The following is a 23,668-nucleotide window of genomic DNA, read 5'->3' on the forward strand; positions in this document are numbered from 1 at the left end:
TGCATATCTTTTCCCAATGTATTTACTAAACTTGTATGTCACCCATACAAGAGGGCTTACAGACATTTAATTAAAATGCCCTGTAAATCATTAAAACAATAAGGATCATAAATTTAAAATCCAATTAAAATAAAACCAACTAGGCTGAAGAGGCAGGGAACAAAGTGCATACAGGAAAGAGATGGGGGGTATGTGTGTAATCTATTCCATTAGACACCTTAATAGCCAATGCTGGACAAGTTATGCTCTTTGGATGCTTGCTCAATGCTTGGAGGCTTTGAGGGCCTGGATGGGGACAAACCAGCTGTGACGCAATCCTAGCAAAATGGAGTGCTTGTGGATTTTTGATCCCTTAGAATCAGGAGAGTTGACAACTGAGATTCTGGAATGGCTAACACTCCCCCAGACAAATTTTGTGCACAATTTGAAGATCATCTTCAACTCTTGGCTCCTGCTAAAAGAATAGATAGCAAATATGGCCATTGCGGCCCTTGCACAAATTCATCTTGTGCACCAAATATTCATTTCAGAGTCCCTCTGGGAGAAAGATGGGTAGTTTTAAAATTTTATAAATAAAAGTAAAAAAATGTCTGGACCAGGAGGCCTTGCTCACAGTCACTTCTGCCCCAGTTATCTCCCATTTGGATTTCTGCAATTCAATCTAAATGCGGCTGTCTTTGAAAGACCATCTGGAAGCTGCAACTGTTTCCAAATGCAATTGCACTGCAGTTTGGTGTGCCCTACAGTTTTTCTGATTAACACCTCTGCTGCACGAGCTGCACTGGGTCCTAGTTGTTTTCTGGTTGCAATTCAAAGCCAGGTTCCTTATGGGACCACCTCTGTTGGAGATATCTCCTTGTTCTATTAAGACAGGATGGGGGCACTCCAGGTCCACTCCCTTAAAAGTTGTCACTCTCTTGAGATCCAAGGGATGCCTATTGTTAGCCATTTGGAGAGCTGTGAAGATTTGGCTCTTCTCCCAAGCTTTGAGCTAGGATGAGGGGTGAGCTAGGAGGTTGTTTAATCTGATACCTGGGAAGAAGAGTACTTTTGTTTTTGGATTTTTGGGGATTGTTGTGAGTCACCTAGAATCATTACGGTATATGAGATAGTCAACTGTATATGTTCTTTAAGTAAATAAATACATAAATATCAGTGCTTCATCCACTGCACTGGCTATTGTATTGTTTCTAGATCCAGTTCAGTTTTTTGAGGCTTGATCCTTAAACCTCTGAAAAATTTGGTAAAAGAATTTTCTCACTCATATTGCTTTCAGACTAATCAATCATCGTTCTGTGTTACTCTCATAGGTGAAATAAGGCAGAGACTTTTGTTGTAGAGTTGTAGAAGCACTTCCCAAGGATTATGTCTGGTTCCTATACTTTACTGCCTAGCAAAACCTTTTTTTAATACCAAAAGTTGTACAGTTTGTGTTCAGTTTTATTTTCTATTACTTGTATTATCCTGCAATAGTGTATGTTACATTTTATAGTTATTCTGCATAACTGATTGATTGCACTGCATTCTATTGTTTTTGTTTTGCTTTTTAGTGTTTAAAAAAACTTTTAATAATTTCAGCCTGTTATTAGGTAATCTGCTTAGATACATTAGATTGGCTGTTACATATGTTGAAATTGATCATTGGATATTGATCATTGGAGATAATGATTATAGAATAATTATTGAAGACCTGAGTCACCACTGTTCATATCATGTATTTTGTCTTTTTATCTTTTTGAAATGGATTGTATAGAGAAGTCATAGAAACAAAGAATAATAGGAATCCTCTAAAGCAGGGATCTTAAACCCAAGACCTGGGGCCTGGATCCAGCCCGCAAGATGCTTAGAACTTACCCATGGGGCCACCCTGGAAACAGCGGACTGGCCTGCAGTGCCTCTGCAAGGAAAAACATGCGGTCCTCCCAAGCTCCGTTTTCCCTGGCAGAGCACTCAAGCCACCAAAGGTACCCCCAACATGAGTGATGTCAAGCTGGCCACGCCTACCCTGGCCACGCATACCTCAGCCTCCTGAGGTCAAACACAACCCTGTGGCCCTCAATGAAATTGAGTTTGACACCCTTAATCTAAAGTTATAACTCATGCCAAATTTGTAGCATTACGTTTAGTATGTAGTAGCCACTTGTTTAGGTGAATCAAAATTTTGAACATATAGTCTATATTTGTATTTTTTGGCTTAGTTATTATGGCTCTAGTGAGTTTTTCTGATGATAGTTTTAGCTGGGAAAATGGAGTAACATAAAAGAATTTAATTTCTTATGGTATTAAGATAGCAACAAAAGTATACTTAATTTAACAGTTAATGTATTGTATAAAAATTATAATGTGAGTTAACACATTATAATTAAGTTTGATAATTTAAGACACAAGGCTAAGATCCAGTCAAATAACACCTTGAAGTATTTAATTTTTGTTAAAGATGCTTAAAAATAATCATTTACTCTCTAAAATTAATAGTTTTATTAGGGCAATAGTACTTTTATCTAGCAGAATATGGCATAGATTTAGAAATCTGTAATCATAATGCATCACTTTTCAAAAGAAATTCTAAAACTCGTAATATGTACATATGAGTATTTTGGGACAGAAAAAATATACTTATATATTTATTTCTCATATCTGCAGTTATTCTTAGGAGTCTATAGTTTGTAACCCTGTATAATTTTAGTACGTAGCATCCTAGAAGTTTCTTGCTGTTACTTCTAGATTCATTTGTTCCAACTGATATAGTTATATTATTTTATTAGTTATCATTTGTATTAATTATTCACTTTTGATGGAGTATAAGATAGATATTGCAATTATACCTCTGCTGAATGTTTAACTTTTTCTTTAAGGAGACCATTATGATCGAGCTCGTCGCCTCCAGTCTAAAATGATGACAAATTTGGCAATGGCCAAGGACCGTTTGCAGCTGTTAGGTACTACTTAATGTTGTTACTTTAGAAAATTGTAGAACTGGTCGTGCATATGTTTAAGATGTATTGAGAGAAAAATGATTTAAAATTAGTTTTTTAAAAAAGTTTGAAACGTATGTTTCACCCATAGACTTCAATTAGTGTACTTGTTTAGAGATACGAGTATATTGTCATAGTTTGGTTTCCTGATATTTTAAAGGGGAAGCTGAAGAACTAGTGAGCAGTGTTTTTTTGCGAAAACTTTTTAAAATGCAGCATGAACACAAGTTTCTTCTTGAAATGGCTAAGCAATTGGTCCAGAATTAGCATTGATGGAAGATGGTATAAAGTGCATCTTAGAAGGAAAATTCATAGAGAAAAATGTTGCCAAAATTTCAGCTAAATAGGTTTTAACTGGAGATTACTTTGAAGAAAAGTAGTAAATTGTTGAACAAAATAATGTTGAAATCAGTTGAAGGGTACAGACCTTTACAAAATACCTAATGAATTCAGTGACAGATTATCATAAATTGAAATCTTTTAAATCAAAGCATTTATAAATTAGAATAAACTAGATAGCAGCAAAAATTTCTGGAGGGGCCAGGAAAGAAACATGTAATGTGATATCATGAGGCAAGCTTGGCAAATTACCTACTTAGATCAAAAGTTAGGATGCAAATAAGGGTAGGATTTGTATCATCACATCCTCACATACATGTTATTTTCAGTCATCACAGACTTGTAGGGATAGCAGTATCTCAATTTATTCACTGCTGACTTTCTTGAAAACACTGTTAAATCATTTATCCATGTTACATGGTTTATGTCTCATAGGGCTGAAGCTGGGATAGCATACATAGCTTTACTTAATTATTAGGAGAAACAAGGACATAGAATTTCTACCTATAAAAGATGCAGCTCCTAAATAAGATAGCTTATGATTTTATAAATCTCATTTACTATCTCTTTAGTTATGTTGATTTTTTAAGGAAGCCAGTATTAACTAAGAAATATAGATTTTTTAAAGAAAAACACTCCTTAGGTTTCCCAATTTGTTGTTCTTCCAAACAGTTGTAGTGCATTCTCCATATATTTCTCATGATTATCCAATTATTTTTTGGACATTTCTTTTGTAATTAGTCTGATAGATCTAGTTGCCATTTTGTATTAGGTGGCTTCCATAGCCACCATTTTGTTGTGGGACTCAACAGTGTCTCAAATTTCAAAAGTACTTCAGAGGCTAAAAAGATTGGGAATCCTTAGAGTACAGTAAACAAAATCAGGAGCAGAACATTTTAAGTTTGGAGGAATGGTGCCAAGAAGATTTGTATATTTCTGTGTCTGTGGTTTGCTTAAAACTGCATCTCTAAATGTCATTGACTGTGACCAGAAAAATTGTGAGATTGGAATTTATAAAAATACATATTTCATAGCCAACGACAAACAGAAACTTTTTAACAAGAATAACATGTAGCTGCAACATGTATTAGATTGAAATAACTTGCTGTTAAATGAAGTGTCAAATATAAACTACAATCCTATGATGTGGAATTGTACCTTTGTTGATTCCTTACCCTTTCCTGCACCTGCGGTAATAGTGAGTTTTTTTTTTCTCCCACAGGGCTTATAAAATGCTGGTATAACTTTAGTGTTGTCCTAAAAGGCTTTAAACTACTGTTGCTCTTTTCTGGAGGCCTGGAGCAATCTAGAGTTCGGGCAATGGCAAAGGATAGAAATTTAGCTACATTTTTTAAGATGCTGTAGGGCACTGCTTTATTTGATGTTGCTGTTACAGATACAAAAATGCTACTTCATAAACCATGTTTCTAATAAGACAAAGAGGCAGGTCTTCAAGCAATTTAAAAAGGAAAGTGGTAGTAGTAGGATTTTCCAAAGGATGAGGACAAAGGCAGAGAAGGATCTCTTCCTGGAACCTGCCAGTCAACATTCTGTAACTGATGGATCCACAGCATACTTTCCCTACCTGACCAAGTGGGACAAGCCAACTTAATGGGGTGACTGTGGTTCTGTAGTAATCTGGGCCATGTAGGGTTTTAAACATCATAACCAACATCTTGAATTGGATCCAGAAGCAAATTGGCACTCAGAGCAGCTCACACAGCAGAGGTATTATATGCAGCATCCTTGGGGAATCCAAGATTGTTCACGCAGCCGCATTCTGTAGCAGCTGAAGCTTCTGGGTGCTCTTCCAAGTATCCTTGTCATGTATGAATGTGATAAATATTACGTGCAGACTATTCGTCTGCTTTTAGACAGATATTGCCTTCCAGTAAGATTGAAGATTAATCCCATAGTTCAGTTCTGTTTACAGTTGAAACCCTCTGTATGGTTTTGCCATTGATATTCTTAACCATAGTATATAATTGGCAGCATGCCCAGTCACCATATCTACTCAGCTATGTTAGCATTCTTGTGGGAGATCAAGATTCTATGTGCAAGCAAACATCAATGCTGTCACTTACGTTTGGAAATGAACATGAAGGCAGTGAAACTTTTTCATTACTATTAGATATAGTATTTTTCATGCATAGTGGCAGTAGCTCTAACGTACTGTTTACCCTCAAGATGAAATAAAGGAAGTATAAGGATTAATTTTCATACAGTTTTTAGAAATGATTTAGCAGGCTTAATGAATTGTGTCCTAGATCAGCCTTTCTCAAACTTTTTACTCTGGAGAAACCTTTGAAATAATTTTCAGACCTTACATAGTGAATCCCTGCATAAAAATTAAACAACTATTTTTCACAAAAAAATATGAAAAATTCACAATATAATTCATTTGTAACTTATACAACCCACATTTGTCAACATTTAACAACAATAGCAAAGTGGAGCTGAGTTGTGATGTGTAAAAATCCCCATTATTATGAATGCTAGCATTGCATTTGTTTAGAAAAAGGTTTCCCCCCCCCCCCAGTCATGGTATCTTATAGTACAGCAATGGCGAATCTTTTTCGGCTCACGTGCCACAAGTGGGGGGAGCGCAGGGGGGTCGTGTGCGGGCGTGCCACACCCATAATGCAACGCGCGACCCCCCCCAGTGCGCATGCGCGCACAATGCGCGACCCCCCCCCATTTTTACATGCTTTTTTCGCCCTTCCCAGGCTCCAGAGGCTTTATAGGAGCCTGGGGAGGGCGAAAAGAGCCTCCCCACCCCCCCAGAGGCCCTCCGGAGGCTTCAGGGACCGTCCGGAGGCTTCCCTGAAGACTTCGGAACGCTTAAAACCACCCTCCGAACAAACCGGAAGTGACTTCCGGGTTGCTCGGAGTCGTTTTAAGCGTTCCGAAGGCTTCAGGGACCATCCAGAGGCTTCCCTGATGCCTTCGGAGCGCTTAAAACCATCCTCCAAGCAACCCAGAAGTCTCTGGACGATCCCTGAAGCCTTCGGAACGCTTCGGTTTGCTCGGAGGGTCGTTTTAAGCGCTCCGAAGGCTTCAGGGAAGCCTCCGGACAGTCCCTGAAGCCTTCAGAACGCTTAAAACCACCCTCTGAGCAACCCGGAAGTCACTTCCGGTTTGCTCGGAGGGTGGTTTTAAGCATTCCGAAGGCTTCAGGGAAGCCTCCGGACAGTCCCTGAAGCCTCCGGAGGGGGGGAGGCTCTTTTCGCCCTCCCCAGGCTCCTATAAAGCCTCTGGAGCCTGGGGAAGGCGAAAAATAGTTTTTAAAAAGGTGAACTCAGCTGGCCAGCGCGCGCATGCGTGTCCTGACAAATGGCTCCGCGTGCCACTTGTGGCACGCGTGCCATAGGTTCGCCATCACTGTTATAGTACCTTAGAGACCTCTTGCTGAATCTGAGTTGAGAAAGGTTGGTGTAGATCAGGGGTGTCAAACTCATGTCATCACGGCAGAATCACATGACGTATCGGGACTTTTCCCCCCTTCACTAAACTGGACGTGGCCAGTGTGTGATACATATGGCCCATGGGCTGGAAATTTGACAGCCATGATGTAGATGATATGGAATAAATGTTCTGTATACATATGTCTTTGCCATGTGTTGATATGACCAACTGAGGGTCATCTTTTTGACTATGGACTGTTGGGTAACAGTATACAAGAAAGGAACATAGAGAAGAAATGTGAGATAGGTAGCACAGTCTTTAGTTTTTTAAAAAACTTTGGCCATCTTATTTAACATTTTAGGAAGGGCTGAGTAAGAATCCTTTCAAAAAACGCATATATTAAAAAATGAATGTGTGTTTTTTGTGATGCCTCTTTTAGTTAAAGCTATATTGCAGTACTCTGTTGCATGAAAATACACAGTAGTATCAAAAAGGAATCTAGATTGTTCTGAGATAGTAACAAAGTAGTAATTACGGAATACCATTTTTAGCTTAATGTGTATTGAAAAGCTATTAATTATTTTTTAATGGCTGGTTTTATTTTGAAGTACAAAAAAAGAGATGGATTTGATCTGTTTTCTAAAAAACTGAAAAGGATCATGGTTTTATAAATAGATTATTTGTGAATCTAAATATTGTTGTAAATTGCTGACAGTTAGATTCAGGATGATATCTAACAAGTTGTTCATTTCAAAAGGTGATAACTGGTTCTAAAAGTATAAGACGTGGACGTTTTAGAATTTTTTAATGATCATTTATCAGCTGTATCTGTCTAATTTATTTCTGATAATTATAATGCAATGCTAAATCTTATTGCTAGAAAAGTAGTAATTTTATTTTAATTATGTAACAATTACTTAATATTTAGGGAAAGTTCAGTTGATCAGAAAGGAGGCTCCTGTGCTCTTACTTAAAGAATTATGTAGCAACTTGAAATAACCTGTAGATTACAAATATACTAACTGCTTAAAATGGAATGTTTATCATAAAGAAATACTTAACAAAATTTAGTATGAAATATGATTGCAAATTGAACCAAGTTGTAGACTTTCTGAGATGATAGGTAGAAGAAATCATAATTCTTTGCAAATTCATTTTAAAGTATCCCACTAGTTCTTTTCTTCGCTATTTCTGAAAAATGCAGTTACTGACTGCAGCTCACAGTTTTACATACATTGTATTTTATTAATAAGATGTGACTTCATAATATTGTAAACATTAGGTATAAGCTTTGTAACTTTAATCCTTATCAAGCCAACTAAAGGCAAAATCATTTTGGTATTACCAGTATACGTAACTTTCATTGGTTCATTTTTTGTATTTTATTTGTCCTTTTCCCTTCTCTGTTCTGTTGCATAGAGAAGATGCAGGCAGTTAAGCAAATTCCCAAGCTGCAAATGGAAGTCCGTAGTGACAATACTAACCTGGTATGCCGTAATGGACATCTCCAGTCAGGTGGGTTTGGTTTTCCCAGCACCTAATTAATTAGGGGGATGTCTCTCAGTATCTACCTTATTAAAACAAAATATGCAGCAATAAATACCCTGCTCCTAATATAGTTTAAAAATGTTTTCTCTTTTAAAGATCCTTATTAATCTATGCTGAATTAATGTTGTCCTCACCAATTGCTTTTTTAACATTTCCTATGTCTTGAAAGGCAAGGAAAGGCATTAGTTTTAAAGTTTAGTATTTTGACATAAAGTTTGGAATTTTGGAAAAGTCTATTTAGGATCCTTATAAAATGCAGTGCTAGAAAAAAAAAGATTTCCATTTTTAAAAATTCATATCTACATTAAATTATGTTGTTTGCTATTTTTTATAAAAACAAAAGCAGAGAATACATTTTTGCATATATCTCCCATTGAAGAACATTTTTTCCTGGCCTTCTTTGTCAGTGTGTGTACATGAGATAGAATAATGAGAAAATCAGCTTGAAGTTTATTTATATGAGAAAATTATTGATGTTCAGCATTCTTAAAGCATGTTTAAGAAATAAGAGTAATGAATGAAAATAAGAGAAAAAATTTAGGTAGGGTGTTGTAAATGTTTAGTGATTTCTGGCTAAGCTGCTTTGGAAATTTCTTTGCTATGTTTTTTTGTGAGCTTTGTAGCTTGTACCTTCAGTCATTTTTATTCTTTATAAGACATAGTAACTCCAAATAATATTCTATACATGCATACATAATATAATATATTTTGTGTATACACTTACAATCATACACAGTTTTTTTGCTCTATAAAGACATTTTTGACAATTATTTCTCTCTAAAAGTATATTCTCAGTAATTGATTTAGTGTGATGTGCTTTGCTTGAAACAATTAGTATTGGTACAGGTATGAATACAGGTAACCAATTTACAACCATTCATTTAGTGACTGAAGTTATAATAGCACTGAAAAAATCACTTTTTTCACACTTCTAAGTATTACAACATCTGCATGGTCACATGATCAAAATTCAGATGCTTGGCAACTGGTTCATATTTATGATTGTTGCAGTGTCTTGGAGTCATGTGATTTCCTTTTGCAATCTTTTGATAAGCGAATTCAATGGGAAAGCTGGATTCACTTAACAGTCTTGTTATTAACAACTGTAATGATTCACGTAATGATTGGGGCAAGAAAAAGTTGTATACATGGCTTTATGCAAGATAAATTATATTTATAGGACTACAGTGTGACTTCATCCATTGTGATGTACTGTTACCAACACTAATTCTATATATGAAGTAGCATAATGAGAATCGGCATATCACTATATTGTTGAAGAAAAAACTGATTACTGCTTGCAATTGCAACTACTTTTATTGATACTTTTAAAAGCAAATAATCATATAGACTAGGTTGCATGGAAAATAGTTTCTGTTCTAATAAATTTCATATCCAAAAGAAATTTTAGAAAATAGTATAGTTTTATGACTTTTCCTATTCTGTTCTTCCTTTTAATTTAAATTTTCCTTCAGTTAATCAATATCTGGTAGTTAGATGTTTTTGTGGATTTATCAAAGTAAAATATCTGCCATATCTTCCTAAAACAAAATCAGTTGGCAATTCTGATCAGTGATCAGCTAATTATTACTTTCTATCCACTTTGAAAAACATAGTATCTTAATCACATCTCGAATTGCGAATTTATCTGAAATCCAGATTGGCTGTGCTTTAACATATACAGAATCATTGAATAAAATCATTCAGAAACTAGGAGTTGATTATTACAATTATATGGATAGTACTGAAGAGATACGTACACAAGAAACAGGCAAATATTCTATCTCACTTTTATACTTGGATCAGGTGAGGCACTGTAAATACTTAAAAGTTATTTAGAATCAACAAAGATCTTGTACAAGGACCAGGAGATTGAAGAGCACAAATTTGTTGCCTTGTGAAGCAGAAATTAAACTGTTCTGGTTAGAATGCCGGTTGATGGTATATTAGCCCAGTTAATAGTATTGTAATAATTTTATTTAAGATACATTTGTATCTAATTCAATGCATGATCACTCCTCTCCCTCTCCCCCAAATTCTGTTGTTCCATAGTGCGTGCAATATTTTCACTGACACAGATGGGCCAGTTTCTGTGTAATCTTAAAATAGATTATTGCATGGTTTTATTTATTTATTAAATGTATTTGTTGCATATACTGTATTGTGGTTCAAGGCAACTAAGTGGCTTACAACAAGTGAACAGCTTACAAGAAGTTTTATTCACTCCTGCACTGATTGTTGAAGCTTGTCTGGAAATCTAGTTACTGTAGTACTTTGTATTTTCATTGTTTTCAAACAGAATTTAAACTCTTGTTTGGAATCAGGTATCCTGAGCCCTAGTTTTTATGTAACTTCTACAGACAGTAATATAAACTTCTTGGATGCTCTTATGGCTCTAACATCTACCTAATAAGAGTCTTATTCCTAATCATCTTACATGGTATCTTTGCTGCTGCTTTTAGATATCGAAACAATGTTGACAACTTTATTGTTGCTTGATTTGTTTGATAAGTTTTAATCATTTATGAATCATTCTAAAAATATTTGAGAGGTGCTACATATTTTGCATTTATTTTTAGTTTTAATTATCTCCATTTTAAAGCTGATTTTTCTGTTTTGAAATATGGAAGTCTTTAAGATGCTTGATAGCCATTTGTCTGAAACGGTATAGGGTTTCCTGCCTAGGCAGGGGATTGGACTATACAATAATACAATACAATAGTAGAGTTGGAAGGGACCTTGGAGGTCTTCTAGTCCAACCCCCTGCCTAGGCAGGAAACCCTATACCATTTCAGACAAATAGCTATCCAACATCTTCTTAAAGACTTCCAGTGTTGGGGCATTCACAACTTCTGGAGGCAAGCTGTTCCACTGATTAATTGTTCTAACTGTCAGGAAGTTTCTCCTCAGTTCTAAGTTGCTTCTCTCCTTGATTAGTTTCCACCCATTGCTTCTTGTTCTACCCTCAGGTGCTTTGGAGAATAGTTTGACTCCCTCTTCTTTGTGGCAACCTCCGAGATATTGGAACAATGCTATCATGTCTCCCCTAGTCCTTCTTTCTCTTAAGCTAAACATACCCAGTTCCTGCAACCGTTCTTCATATGTTTTAGTCTCCAGTCCCCTAATCATCTTTGTTGCTCTTCTCTGCACTCTTTCTAGAGTCTCCACATCTTTTTTACATCGTGGCGACCAGAACTGAATGCAGTATTCCAAGTGTGGCCTTACCAAGGCATTATAAAGTGTTATTAACACTTCATGTGATCTTGATTCTATCCCTCTGTTGATGCAGCCTAGGACTGTGTTGGCTTTTTTGGCAGCTGCTGCACACTGCTGGCTCATATTTAAATGGTTGTCCACTAGGACTCCAAGATCCCTTTCACAGTTACTACTACTGAGCAAGGTATCACCTATACTGTACCTGTGCATTCCATTTTTGTTGCCTAAATGTAAAACCTTACTCTTTTCACCATTGAATTTCATTTTATTAGATAGTGCCCAATGTTCAAGTTTGTCAAGATCTTTCTGTATCTTAAGCCTATCTTCTGGAGTGTTGGCTATTCCTGCCAGCTTGGTGTCATCTGCAAATTTGATGAGTTCCCCATTTATTCCCTCATCCAAATCATTGATGAAGATGTTGAAGAGTACAGGGCCTAAAACAGAGCCTTGGGGTATTCCACTGCATACTTTCCTCCATGTAGATGCAGTTCCATTGAGAACTACACGTTGAGTGCGGTTGGTCAGCCAGTTACGAATCCATCTGGTGGTGATGCTGTCTAACCCACATTCTTCTACTTTATCTAGTAGTAGGTTATGGTCTACCTTATCAAAAGCCTTACTGAAGTCCAAGTAAACTATATCAACGGCATTCCTCTGGTCCACTAATTTTATCACATTATCAAAGAATGCAATAAGATTAGTCTGGCATGATCTGTTTTTGACAAATCCATGTTGGCTTTTGGCTATTACTTTGTTTGCTTCTAGGTGTTCGCAAATTCATTGCTTGGTTATTTTTTCCAGAATCTTTCCTGGTATTGACTAGAAGACCTCCAAGGTCCCTTAGAACTCTACTATTGTATTGCATATATGTATTTTATTGACAGTTGTACATGATCCAGAGTGTCCAACTCTCAATTTTGTAGCCATATAAATTTGATAAATAAATGTGTAATGTTAAGTGAAGAGTGAATCTAACTTTCTAAGATTCAGAAACATTTTAACTGCTTGCTTTCTTGTTGATAACCTTTATAAAGTAATATAGATTAATGAAAATATCATTAGGTAAAGAAAAGTCTATCATATCTTAATTAATTCCACTTAGATCCAAAATTTCACTCCATTGGTCAGGGGTGGGTAGTCTTTTGCTATCAAAAGAGGCATTCCTCTTTTGCATTGGTCAGGGGTGGATAGTCTTTTGCTATCAAAGGAGGCATTCCCAAGACAGTAATCTGTAAGGAGCCATAGGTTACTGGTAAATGGAACATACAGTATATACAGTAAGTAGTAGATCAATATATTCTTTAGAATTTTTATATTGGTCTTCATAGTTACATTATAATTTTATTTTCAAGCTTCCGTAGATGTAAAATGTACATTACCTTCTTCCACTGAATTTTTGATTATAGGTAGTTCTCATTTTATTACTGCTCTGTTTAGTGATCATTTGAAATTATGGTATGGAAAAAAAATAACTTTGTGACTGGTCCTTGCACTTACGATTCTTGAACATCCCTGCAGTCCTATAATTGAGATTTGATGCTCCACAGCCAGCGGCTTTTTATGACAGTTGCCCCATATCACCGTCACGTGATCACTATTTGCATGCTCTACAACTGGCTTCTGACAAGCTAAGGCAATGGAGAAGCCGGTGGTATAATTGCAAGTCACAGCTATGTGATGTCTTGCTTAGCAGTGGAGTTGGTGGTCCCAATTATTGTTGTTAAACAAAGACAACCTTTACTGTGTTTCATATTGCTTGAAAACTGAAAAAATAGTTGTATGTTACCTGGTCAAAACTGTGCTTCTATAATAGTCTGAGAAGTTTAAAAAAAAGTATAACAGTTTTGTACATTTTTAGTATACATAGTGTTTAGATACATTGGCTGTGCTTGCAGGAAATGATAATATTTTTAGTTCTAAAATTTTCTAACAAAGCAACCTACTCAATAAAGTTTACAAAATACCAGTGCAAACGGAAAGCAACATTATTAAGATAAATCATGTCATATTTCTGAGGTGATCTGTTCACAAAGATAATGTGTTTACTTACTTATGGGTAATGGTTATAGATAAATAAATTATGTGTTTTTATATTATTATTGTTCATTATGTATTGTGAGATTTAACCCTATGTTATTGCTCAGAGTTTTGTGTGAAATCTGTCTTATAAATCAATTAAATTAATAGTACCAATTTAAAAGTAAATAAAAGTGCAACTAGTTGATTTGAATGTTTTCTGTAGTAAGAATTTATTCTTTTTCTTTGTAGAAAATGGAACTGTTCCAAAAAAGAAGGATCCATTGTCTCACAGTAGTAATTCACTTCCTCGTTCAAAATCTGTGGCAAAGGCTGGATCTGGAGGATTTTCTGGACACCAAAGAACACCTAGTTATAGTGGAGTTTCTAATTTTTCTGCACCTAAAGTTCCTTCAGCTGCAACTCAGAAGGTAGGACACTAGCTTCTATGCACAGTATATTGCATATTTGTTAATTGCAAATAGAACAGTTGCAATTGAAATAGAAAAGGCAATAGAAAAGTTGCAATTCAAAATAAAGGAATTGCATTTTATAAATAGCATGTTTTGCATGCAGCAAAATCTAAGTTCAGTTATTGATATTACTAGGAAAGACTGGTAGAGACTAGAATAGACCATGGAAGCTAATGGAGCAAAGATGTGATTTACTATAAGGGAATTGTATAAGTTTGTAATCTCAAACACATTTTAGGGGGGAAAACCCTATTTAATGTTATTTTGCTCTTAATTTTGATTAAGGTTGTGGTTGTATCTAGTGTCATTCTTGTTATCAGTAGAAGATATCTACTAAAATAATGGAAAAATGTTTTTCAATAATTTGACCGAAAATAATTAGGGAAGATGAATTTAGTATATGGGTAGTCCTTGACTTACAGTCACAATTGAGCCCAACATTTCTGTTAAGTGAGACGTTTGTTAAGTGAGTTTTACCTCATTTTAGTTTCTTGCCACAGTTGTTAAGTGAATCTGGTTTCCCCATTGACTGCTTGTCAGAAGGTTGCAAAAGGGGATCACATGATCCTGGGACTGCAACTGTCATAATTATGAGTCAGTTGCCAAGCGGCCGAATTTTGACAACATAACCATAGGGATGCTGCTATGGTCATAAGTGTGACAAATGGTCATAAGTCACTTTTTTCAGAGCCATTGTAACTTTGAACGGTAACTAAATGAACTGTTGTAAGTCAAGGTCTATCTGTATAGCATTCTTCCCAATTTTGCGAATGGAAGGCTTCTATCATTGGAAATAGTTGGATTCTGCCCATATTTTACAAGTTGGCAACTGGGTTGCAAAACTGCTCCAATTATAAGCATTGATAAATGATTTCACTGATGTTATGGGTACTTGGATGCCTGGAAAAAAATTGCCATGGAAAGTTATATGGAAAAGAGGAAACAAAATGATCAAAAAGGTAGAACACTTTTTTCTTGTTGGAAAAGCTAAAATATTTGTAATTTTCAAAATTAACAAAAAACTCTGTTATTGTATGCATGCACACAGATATTTTTATTCACAGTATAGCAGAACTATTAAGAATGGTTAATAATTCAAGTATTCCAATTTATTTTGCTGTTAATTTTGAAACCACAGATTTAGAAAATGGATATGGTGATACTGAGCTTATTTTCTTCTGGGTTTATTATTTTCAGTGTAGAAAAAAACCTAGTTTAAAATATCACTGCCATCAACTCAAAGTGATAATACAGAGTTCTTGTACAGATTTTACCTTTGCTTTTTGATCAGCATTGTATGTTAGGCATTGGAAGGAAGGATTATTACATTCTGTCTCTTATTTATTCAAAAAAATAGTTGTTTAAAAGCAATTAAAACTTTGATAAATAATATGGAATACGTTATTTTTGGTTAGAAGATAGATGATGATGATAGATAGATAGATGATAGATAGATAGATAGATAGATAGATAGATAGATAGATAGATAGATAAGAGAAAGAAAGAAAGAAGAAAGAAAAGAGAGAGAGAGAGAATTCTGCTTATCTAGAGAATAATTATGTATTTTACTACAACAGTTGCTTTTCTTTCCACATAGTATTATATATTTGTGCTCTGTTTTTCCTTTCCTTTCCTGAATTTATAAAAGTATGTTATATTACCATGGAGAAAATATACAGTATATGGTTGCTAAGAATTGACAATACCTTGATGTCACATAATTAATGTTACATAGTCTTTTGCAACATTTAATTAACTGTTTTTTTCTGTATTTAAAAAAAATAAAGTTAACTTGTACCTTATCACAGATTTGTTTAACCAATTACCCAGATGCTGAATAGAAATTTCCTTCCTGTAGATTACTGAAGCTGATATCTAATTCTTTTTTTAAAAATAATATTGAAATACATTTGAAATAATTGTTTTCTTAGGTTACTCCAAAAAATAATAGAATCACCAAGCCTTCTACTCCTTCAACTGCTGTACGAAAAAAGAAAGACACAAAGATTTTCAAAAATGTGGATAGTAACCTTGCTAATCTTATTCTCAACGAAATTGTAGACAGGTAAGTGCCAGTAGTATTTTGTAGGTGGGCGGTGAGATGGGAATGCTTTTTAGCAAATATCAAGTGTGATTATTTTTAGGGCAAGTAATGTTCATAGTTTTTTCTGCATCTGTTTAAGATTTTGATAGGAAGAAATGAAAATATTCTTTAAAATATAATATTTAGTATACCATGAGAATTTCTTAACTGTAAAGGTTTTTTTAAAAAGGAAAATCAGTTGAGACAAAGAGTGAAATATTCAGCTGCACTCTGGAAGAATGAGATGCCTATTGTTGCACTAATTACTATTCTGTATTTGTTAGTGGGACATCTGTCAATTTTGATGATATTGCCGGGCAGGAGTTGGCTAAACAGGCACTGCAAGAAATTGTTATCCTTCCCTCACTTCGACCTGAAGTAAGCAATCTGTTTCATTATCTGGTAGATTTTACTTTGATTTTTTAAAAATTAGCATTTTGGATGTATTCTTGTAACATGTATATTTGTTATATTTGCATCTATTATGTGTAATCACAATTTTTCTGTATTAAAGTCCAGTTGGAGTATTGGATTAGACGCTGGAGTAAAACTGGCATTCTTATAGTTACTTAAAATATTCAGCTTTTATTGGTCCAATACATCGATTGTATTGCATAGATTAATACATAGAAATTAATTGCATGCTCAATAATGAGCTAAAATAAATGTTACCTACTCCCCCCCTATACATTCGCTAGGTTTTCAGTAGTAAAGTTTAAACAAAGCATAATTATATTTTCAATTGAAGCAGTTAATACTAGGTATGCCTTTCCTCTGGGTATCATCCATTTCTAAATGAAATTCTGCTGAAAATCCTCGTTGCCCAGGAAGGGAGGGAGAAACAATTTTAATCATCTCCTTATATGCAGCACCTACCACTGACTCTCCCATGTTCTCCAGATGGTCCCTATTTTTAGAACCAGATTTTTGTGTTCTAGGAATCTACAGTAGAATGGAAGTACTAACAAAATTGTTCTTCTATTCTGCCAGTGAACATGCTGGGCTGGATCAGAAACCTAATGAAAGTGAAAGTTGCCCTTCTGTTTAGTATGCTTTTAGGCAAAGTGTATCTCCAAACCAGTATTAAAGATATAATGAGTCTACAGATATTCTTTGACCTATAACTGTAATGGAAACTGCCCATTATTGTTGCAAGCAGGGACGTACGGTCAGGGGAGGCAGGGGAGGCAGAGCCGCACCACTCTCATCATGAAAATTTAAATAAAAAGGGAAAAGGGAAAAGGCGCTGAGGAGCCTTCTGCACACCTGGTCGGGAATGGGAGCACTCCGTGGTCCGCTTCATGTTGACTCAGGAGTCAGGAAGGAGGGAAATGGGACCACATGTGCAGGAGGCTCCTCTAGCCTCAGCCTCCCTCCTGCGCACGTCCCATTCCCCACCTTCCTAAGTCAGCGCGCTCAGGAGTCAGAAGGAGGGGAATTCCCCTCCTTCCTGACTCCTGAGTCAACATGAAGGGGATCGCAAAGCGTGAGCCGCTGTCCCGCGGCTCACGCTGCGCAATCCCTCCTCCGCGATCCCTCCAGCCTCCCTCCTGCGCACGTCCCATTCCCCCCTTCCTAAGTCAGCGCGCTCCCTAAGTCAGCGCGCTCAGGAGTCAGGAAGGAGGGGAATGGGACGTGCGCAGAAGGGAGACTGACGTGGTCCCATTCCCCTCCTTCCTGAGTCAACATGAAGGGGACCGCGGCTCACGCTGATGACGTCACCAGCCTCACCAGCCGTAAAGCTCAACGCACGTCACTGGTTGCAAGCAATGATGATCATTAAGTGAGATGGCCACACTTAATCACCCCCTACCCCTCCTATCTCTGCTCCAGTTTGAGGAAACAATGGGCCTATTTTTGAACACTACTTTCAGAATATAGTTTAGATTTGGCTCTTAAAAGTTTGTAAGTGAATATTTGATTTAGAGTCCATACATATAAATATTTGACCAAGTCATCTGGGTTTCCAATTTTTCAGTAGACTTTGGCACCATAGTTCAGATTTTGCATTTGTAGCAACAATTGACAATTGAAATATTACTGTTGATAAGTACTGCAATCTGTCCAATTCTCTTCAAGCTATGCTTAAAGATGTTTCAGGAAAGAAAAATTGGCAAATTTTTTGTTGATGCTATAATAAAAGACATATCTTTATATAATCATTCCAATTAATATACTCTGTACCTTACACATTCATTTTCTTAAGATAAAGACTAAAGGCAATTAACGAAATAAATCCACAGCATATGCATATATATTAGCCAGAACAGCCAATTGGAGGCAGTCTTGCTATCTCTTCTTCTGTCAGATGGCTCACACCTGACTATTAAAATACACTTTGTGAAGAAAACGTAGAACTGCAATCATGGATAACAGGCTATAATAGCATTAGTTGCTTGAAAAATGAATAACAATTTATAATAGTAAAAAAATAAATAAATTCTATGCTAGAAAGTGTATTGTTTCTATAGCATTTATAGCTTGGTGAATTCAAAAAAATATATCTTAAATTTAATAATTTAAGCATTAGTTTCTTTTATATTATTTGAATTTTTCTGTGGTCTTTGGCCTATTTTTCCTAGACTCTTTATCTTGACTTAGTATTAAGTACAAAAAAAATAGAGCTCAATGGCAAAGTATTCAATAATCAGGATGATAAGTGTTTTTCATATCTTCTGCAAAACACATTAATAATGTCTTCTCTCAGCTATAAAATTACTAGTTTATAGACTGAAGAGTTCAGATTATGCCATGAACCAAAATGTAATTGAGTCACTCTTCTAGTTGTTTACAGGCCTTAGGGCTCCTGCACGAGGATTATTGTTGTTTGGCCCACCAGGAAATGGGAAGACGATGCTGGTAAGAGAGCTGCTTTCTTCTATCACATGGGCAGGCAATCTCCTCTTGTTCCCTCCAGTATCCCTTCTAAATCTGATTATATTTGCTAAAAATTGGCCATGTGTTTTTCTTTCATTTTAAGGCAGGAAACAAACGTGAGATTTAAAAGAGGCTTAAGATAATTTCTTTCTTTAAAAATCCTCAAAGTTTCACTCCTTAATCCAGAAAAATAAATGCCCATTTGTACTCCCAGCTCATTCATTTCAGTTATTCTGCCCTTCCCTTTAGCCAGAAAATACTGTCTATTTGTGTTTTGGCATATTGCTTATGGAAACAGTGTTTGAACATTATATTTTATATATGTACCCAGAAATATTCTTTCTTATCATTTTGAGATACCAGAGTAGTTTCATGTTGGGACATGGGTACTCCAGTTAGAAGAATGCTCTGAATTTTCCAGTATCTTACAAGAAAAAGTAAATTCTGAAATATATAAGCAGACATTTAAAAGTATAACATACATTGCTAAAGTGCTGATAGATTAAAATTTCCTTTAACATATATAGTTATTTACTGGGCACATATGTGTCCAATTCAGCAGAACTATGACTAATAAGGATAATTACATTGTTGAAAGATGTTATGTTCTTGGTATTATGTTGCAGTCTTAAACCAATATTTTTTTTTATATATATAGGCCAAAGCAGTGGCTGCAGAATCAAATTCAACCTTTTTTAACATAAGTGCTGCAAGTCTGACATCAAAATATGTAAGTAGCAATATTATATTCTGACTATGGTTAAAGAGTCATTTTAGGAAGTTTTGAAAAAAATAATAAATGGAGCCTTATTTGCACCAGATTCCAGTACATTTGAAATAAAGTTTATCTGTTTCTAAACTATTTCTAAACAGTGTGCCTTCGGCTTTTAGTCATGCCGGCCACATGACCAAGGAGAGCGCTGACTCTTCGTCTTTGAAATGGAGATGAGCACTGCTCCCTAGAGTCAGGAACGACTAGCACATACGTTCGAGGGAAGCTTTACCTTACCTTTAAACTAGTTCTAATTTTTATCTACATCTCTATATAATTGTATTCCACTGGAATACATTAAAATTGAAAGCTGTAATACAATTTTTTTTTCAGTATCTTCCCTTCCCCCTTTTAAGCCATCTTATGTCTCTCTGAAAAATACCTGTATGGGTGAAGTCCTCTTGGACATGGTGCTATAGAAATAAGTATTTATGTAATTCTTTTTCCACTATATCCCCAGAATTGTGAATCTAACCAAATATCAAGAAATGGATTTTTCGGGAATAGAGATTGGGTAAAAGAATTAGTAGGTGCTGCTAGAAAGATGTATCTGCATTAATTGGCAGCAACAGATTTTTGATATGTGTTACATTAACATTTCAATTTAGTGTTTCTTTCAAGACAGAAGCAAAAAAAAAGCTCCTCTAATACAGTATGATTGTATGATTCTGTACTTTCCTGTGTTAGAGTAGCTTAGAGTAATAAGTATATATTAATTTTGTAAAAACCCATTTCCTTTTAGAACCTTTTCCATTCCACATTCTTTGGGGCAGCCTGCTGAAAAAAAAAGCTTTTCATGTTATGCCTGGCTTTTAGAGGAAGATACAGATGAAAACTTTAATAAGCATTTAAAAATTAATTTAATTATAGTATAGTAAATATAGTAACAAAGATTTAATGTCACAGTCATAGAATAGATCAAGTTAGTCATATTTTAGTATCCACTGATAATATGCCAGTTTTGAAGCATATGATTCAATCAATTTGAGATATCTTGTTTTTTTTCCCCTTAGGTTGGTGAAGGAGAGAAACTAGTCCGTGCACTTTTTGCAGTAGCTAGAGAACTTCAGCCTTCTATCATTTTTATTGGTAAAATTTCATGTATCTGACTAGTTAAATTTTGATTTAAATTTACAGGATAACAATAGTCATATAATTGAGAATAACATATTATTCATTATCCATTTTATTAGATTGAGTTTCATTGCAGAAATAATGTTCTTAACCCACAGTTTTAAGTTTATTTTATAACATTTATAATAAGTACTGATAATCTATACTGGAGAACAGGATTTTTTTAAAAAAAAGCAAAAAAAAATTCCAGTCAATGACCTTGACAGGTACTTGTTAATTTTCTTAACCAATGTATGGAAATGGATTCCCATTACCTTCTCATTTTTCTAAACTTCTTGGTCTAGTCTCCTATCCTAAGATTTCCTGTTGGATCTCCTATTCCGGTACTAACCAGCTCTGCTTTGCTTAGATTTTTAAGATAAGCCATATTTGGCTAAGTGCTTTTCAGATAGTATATTAATAACTCGAACCAGAAATTTTAATTCTTGTCATTCCTATAAATGTTAATAACTTAAGAGCTCTTGAACAATATATGCTATTTGAAATATCACACACACACGGGTGTAGGTATAGATATATATGTATATATATAGCATGTGTAAGATGTGTGCGTGTGTGTGTGTGTATCATGTGTATCATGTGTATATGTGTTATGTATGGGTATGGTAGATGGATTCTTTTGAGCAGGCAACAGAATTTCATTTTTAATGTGTGCAGTGTGCTCACAGAAAAAAAATATCAATAAAGGTTATCTTATCTTTATATTTTAGATGAAGTGGATAGTTTATTATGTGAAAGAAGAGAAGGTGAACATGATGCTAGCCGACGTTTAAAAACAGAATTCTTAATAGAGTTTGATGGCGTAAGTATTAATTGTGGAAAAGTATTACAGTGCTGGGTGTTAGAAGCAGTTATATAGTGTTTTTAACTCTAAAGATTAAACTTTTTATTATTGATTTTTTAAAAAAGTTGAGGTTTTTCTAGTAAAGATGAATTGCTACTGTTCCCTCCCCCCCCCTTTTTTTTTTTGGCTAAGCTTAAAGTATTTTTCAGTGTACTTGGATTTTTTGGATCTAGGGACAATAAACACACCAATGAATAAAATAACTTTTAAGCTTTATTGTTATCTCAAGCAGAGTCAAAAGCATACATAACAAGCAAGATAATACTCCAATCTTTTACAAGCTGCCAGGAATTCCTTAATAACAACAGCAGAAATACCACAAGGGTGGCCAATTTCCTCAGTACCCAATGCTAGGTTCAACGCAGAGGCTTATAACAAACAACATCCCTGTCAACCATCCCACTGCATTAAACAGCAAAAGAATCATCTGGGACATTTTTTCTCCAAGAGTGTAACTTTACTGAAAAGCCATATGGGAACAGAAGTAGAAAAGCCAGTTCTCATGTTTACGCATGCAAGCACTATAGGAAAACTTTTCCCTCCCTGGACCTCCTATTGTCCATTGTCCACCAATCAGTTGCACTTGCATACCCAGTTGATGACTTTGGGGTTTGGGTCTGTCTCATGCTTCCAAGCAACACACTTAAATTCCCTCCCTCCTCTCGTTACTGCTATCTGGTTGCGAGAGGGTTGCGTAGCGAGTCAACCATGACAAACCCCAAGGGTTTTTTTAATCAAATCTAGCATCATGACATTTACTGTCTGTTATTTCTCAGGAGACTGCAAGACCTCCTTGACTTGGTAGCATATGACTCTTAGTCAAGAGTCAAAAACTTTCAAGCTACCTGAAGATTCCCCCCCCCCCTCTTTCTCCTTTATTCAGTAAACAAGAAAAAAAACCTTGTAGACTTTTCCTAATAATGAGAAAATTATAATATATCATTAAACTCCTCAAAATAATAATGGTTTCTGCACTGCCACTACATGGTCTTGTGGAAATAGTTTGTTCCCAGTTATATTAATATGTTTATATTTATAGTATGATGTTTCCGTTTCTGATTCTATCTGAATTTGCTTTCTGGGGGGAAAAAGGTACAATCTTCAGGAGAAGATCGCATTTTAGTAATGGGAGCAACTAACAGGCCACAGGAGCTTGATGATGCTGTACTCAGGTATTTTAACTCCTGCATAATTAATTAGGAATATATAATGTAAATTTAGCTTTGATGCTATTCTCGAACACTAATTTGATACGCGATGTGTAAAGAATATTTTTATTTTGGTAAAAAATGAAAAGAAAATGGACAGCGAATAGATGAAATATTTACTGGAAATATTGGAATGAATTGTTGGAAATATTTTATAACTATATTTTTGATACAAATTAACAATTTATCTTCATTTTGTTACTTGAAGACAGGTTGAATACATTAAAATGAAATATAAACTTATATTCACCGAAAATAGAGAGATCTTTCTGTCCAAATGCCATTGTGTTTCAAAACAACTCTCAGTTTTCTTATATGTATGCTAATTATTTAACAATAATTGATCAAATTCTAGTCAACATAGTGGGAAGAATCCCAATTGCCAAGAAAATTTTGTTTTCCTATATATTTTGGAATATTTATTGCTTTTTCAAGGATACTTATTTATTTATTTATTATTTATTATTCACACTTATAGACCGCCCCCTCTCCCGGAAAGGACTCGGGGCGGTGTACAGTCACTAAAATACATTCTAAAATACATACATAAACAATTAAATTAATACTGGTGAAGGAGGTTATGAGACTGTAATCGAATAATAAATATAATACGTTAAAAGCCACTGGTTGCCAAGTGTCAAAATGCAATCACGTTGATGGGGGTGGCTGGGTTGGGGGACACCAGTTGTTGGGATCCAGGTCAGAGGTAAGATTTTTGGGAGGGTCTGTTGTAACTTTGGATGATTGCTAAGCGACTGGTCATACTACCTGTGTATTG

The 23,668-nt window shown here is 35.3% G+C and overlaps 1 protein-coding gene across 5 annotated transcripts in view; it reads left to right on the forward strand.

The window, feature by feature from the left end:
• The window catches only part of SPAST (spastin), a 40,594-nt gene that overhangs the window by 8,382 nt on the left and 8,544 nt on the right, over nucleotides 1–23,668 (forward strand). For 2 of the 5 annotated variants that reach the window (XM_081941572.1, XM_081941571.1), the window contains exons 3-12: nucleotides 2,856–2,939; nucleotides 8,139–8,234; nucleotides 13,752–13,930; nucleotides 15,904–16,037; nucleotides 16,340–16,433; nucleotides 18,840–18,914; nucleotides 19,591–19,662; nucleotides 20,718–20,793; nucleotides 21,549–21,640; nucleotides 22,775–22,854. In XM_081941572.1, the coding sequence (XP_081797698.1) occupies nucleotides 2,856–2,939; nucleotides 8,139–8,234; nucleotides 13,752–13,930; nucleotides 15,904–16,037; nucleotides 16,340–16,433; nucleotides 18,840–18,914; nucleotides 19,591–19,662; nucleotides 20,718–20,793; nucleotides 21,549–21,640; nucleotides 22,775–22,854 (982 nt within the window). The remainder of the gene's footprint in view (nucleotides 1–2,855; nucleotides 2,940–8,138; nucleotides 8,235–13,751; nucleotides 13,931–15,903; nucleotides 16,038–16,339; nucleotides 16,434–18,839; nucleotides 18,915–19,590; nucleotides 19,663–20,717; nucleotides 20,794–21,548; nucleotides 21,641–22,774; nucleotides 22,855–23,668) is intronic. The other 3 variants (XM_081941574.1, XM_081941573.1, XM_081941575.1) reach the window with 2 other exon arrangements.

This window comes from Natrix helvetica (assembly GCF_964273705.1).
Source record: "Natrix helvetica genome assembly, chromosome: 2".
Taxonomy (NCBI): Eukaryota; Metazoa; Chordata; class Lepidosauria; order Squamata; family Natricidae; genus Natrix; species Natrix helvetica.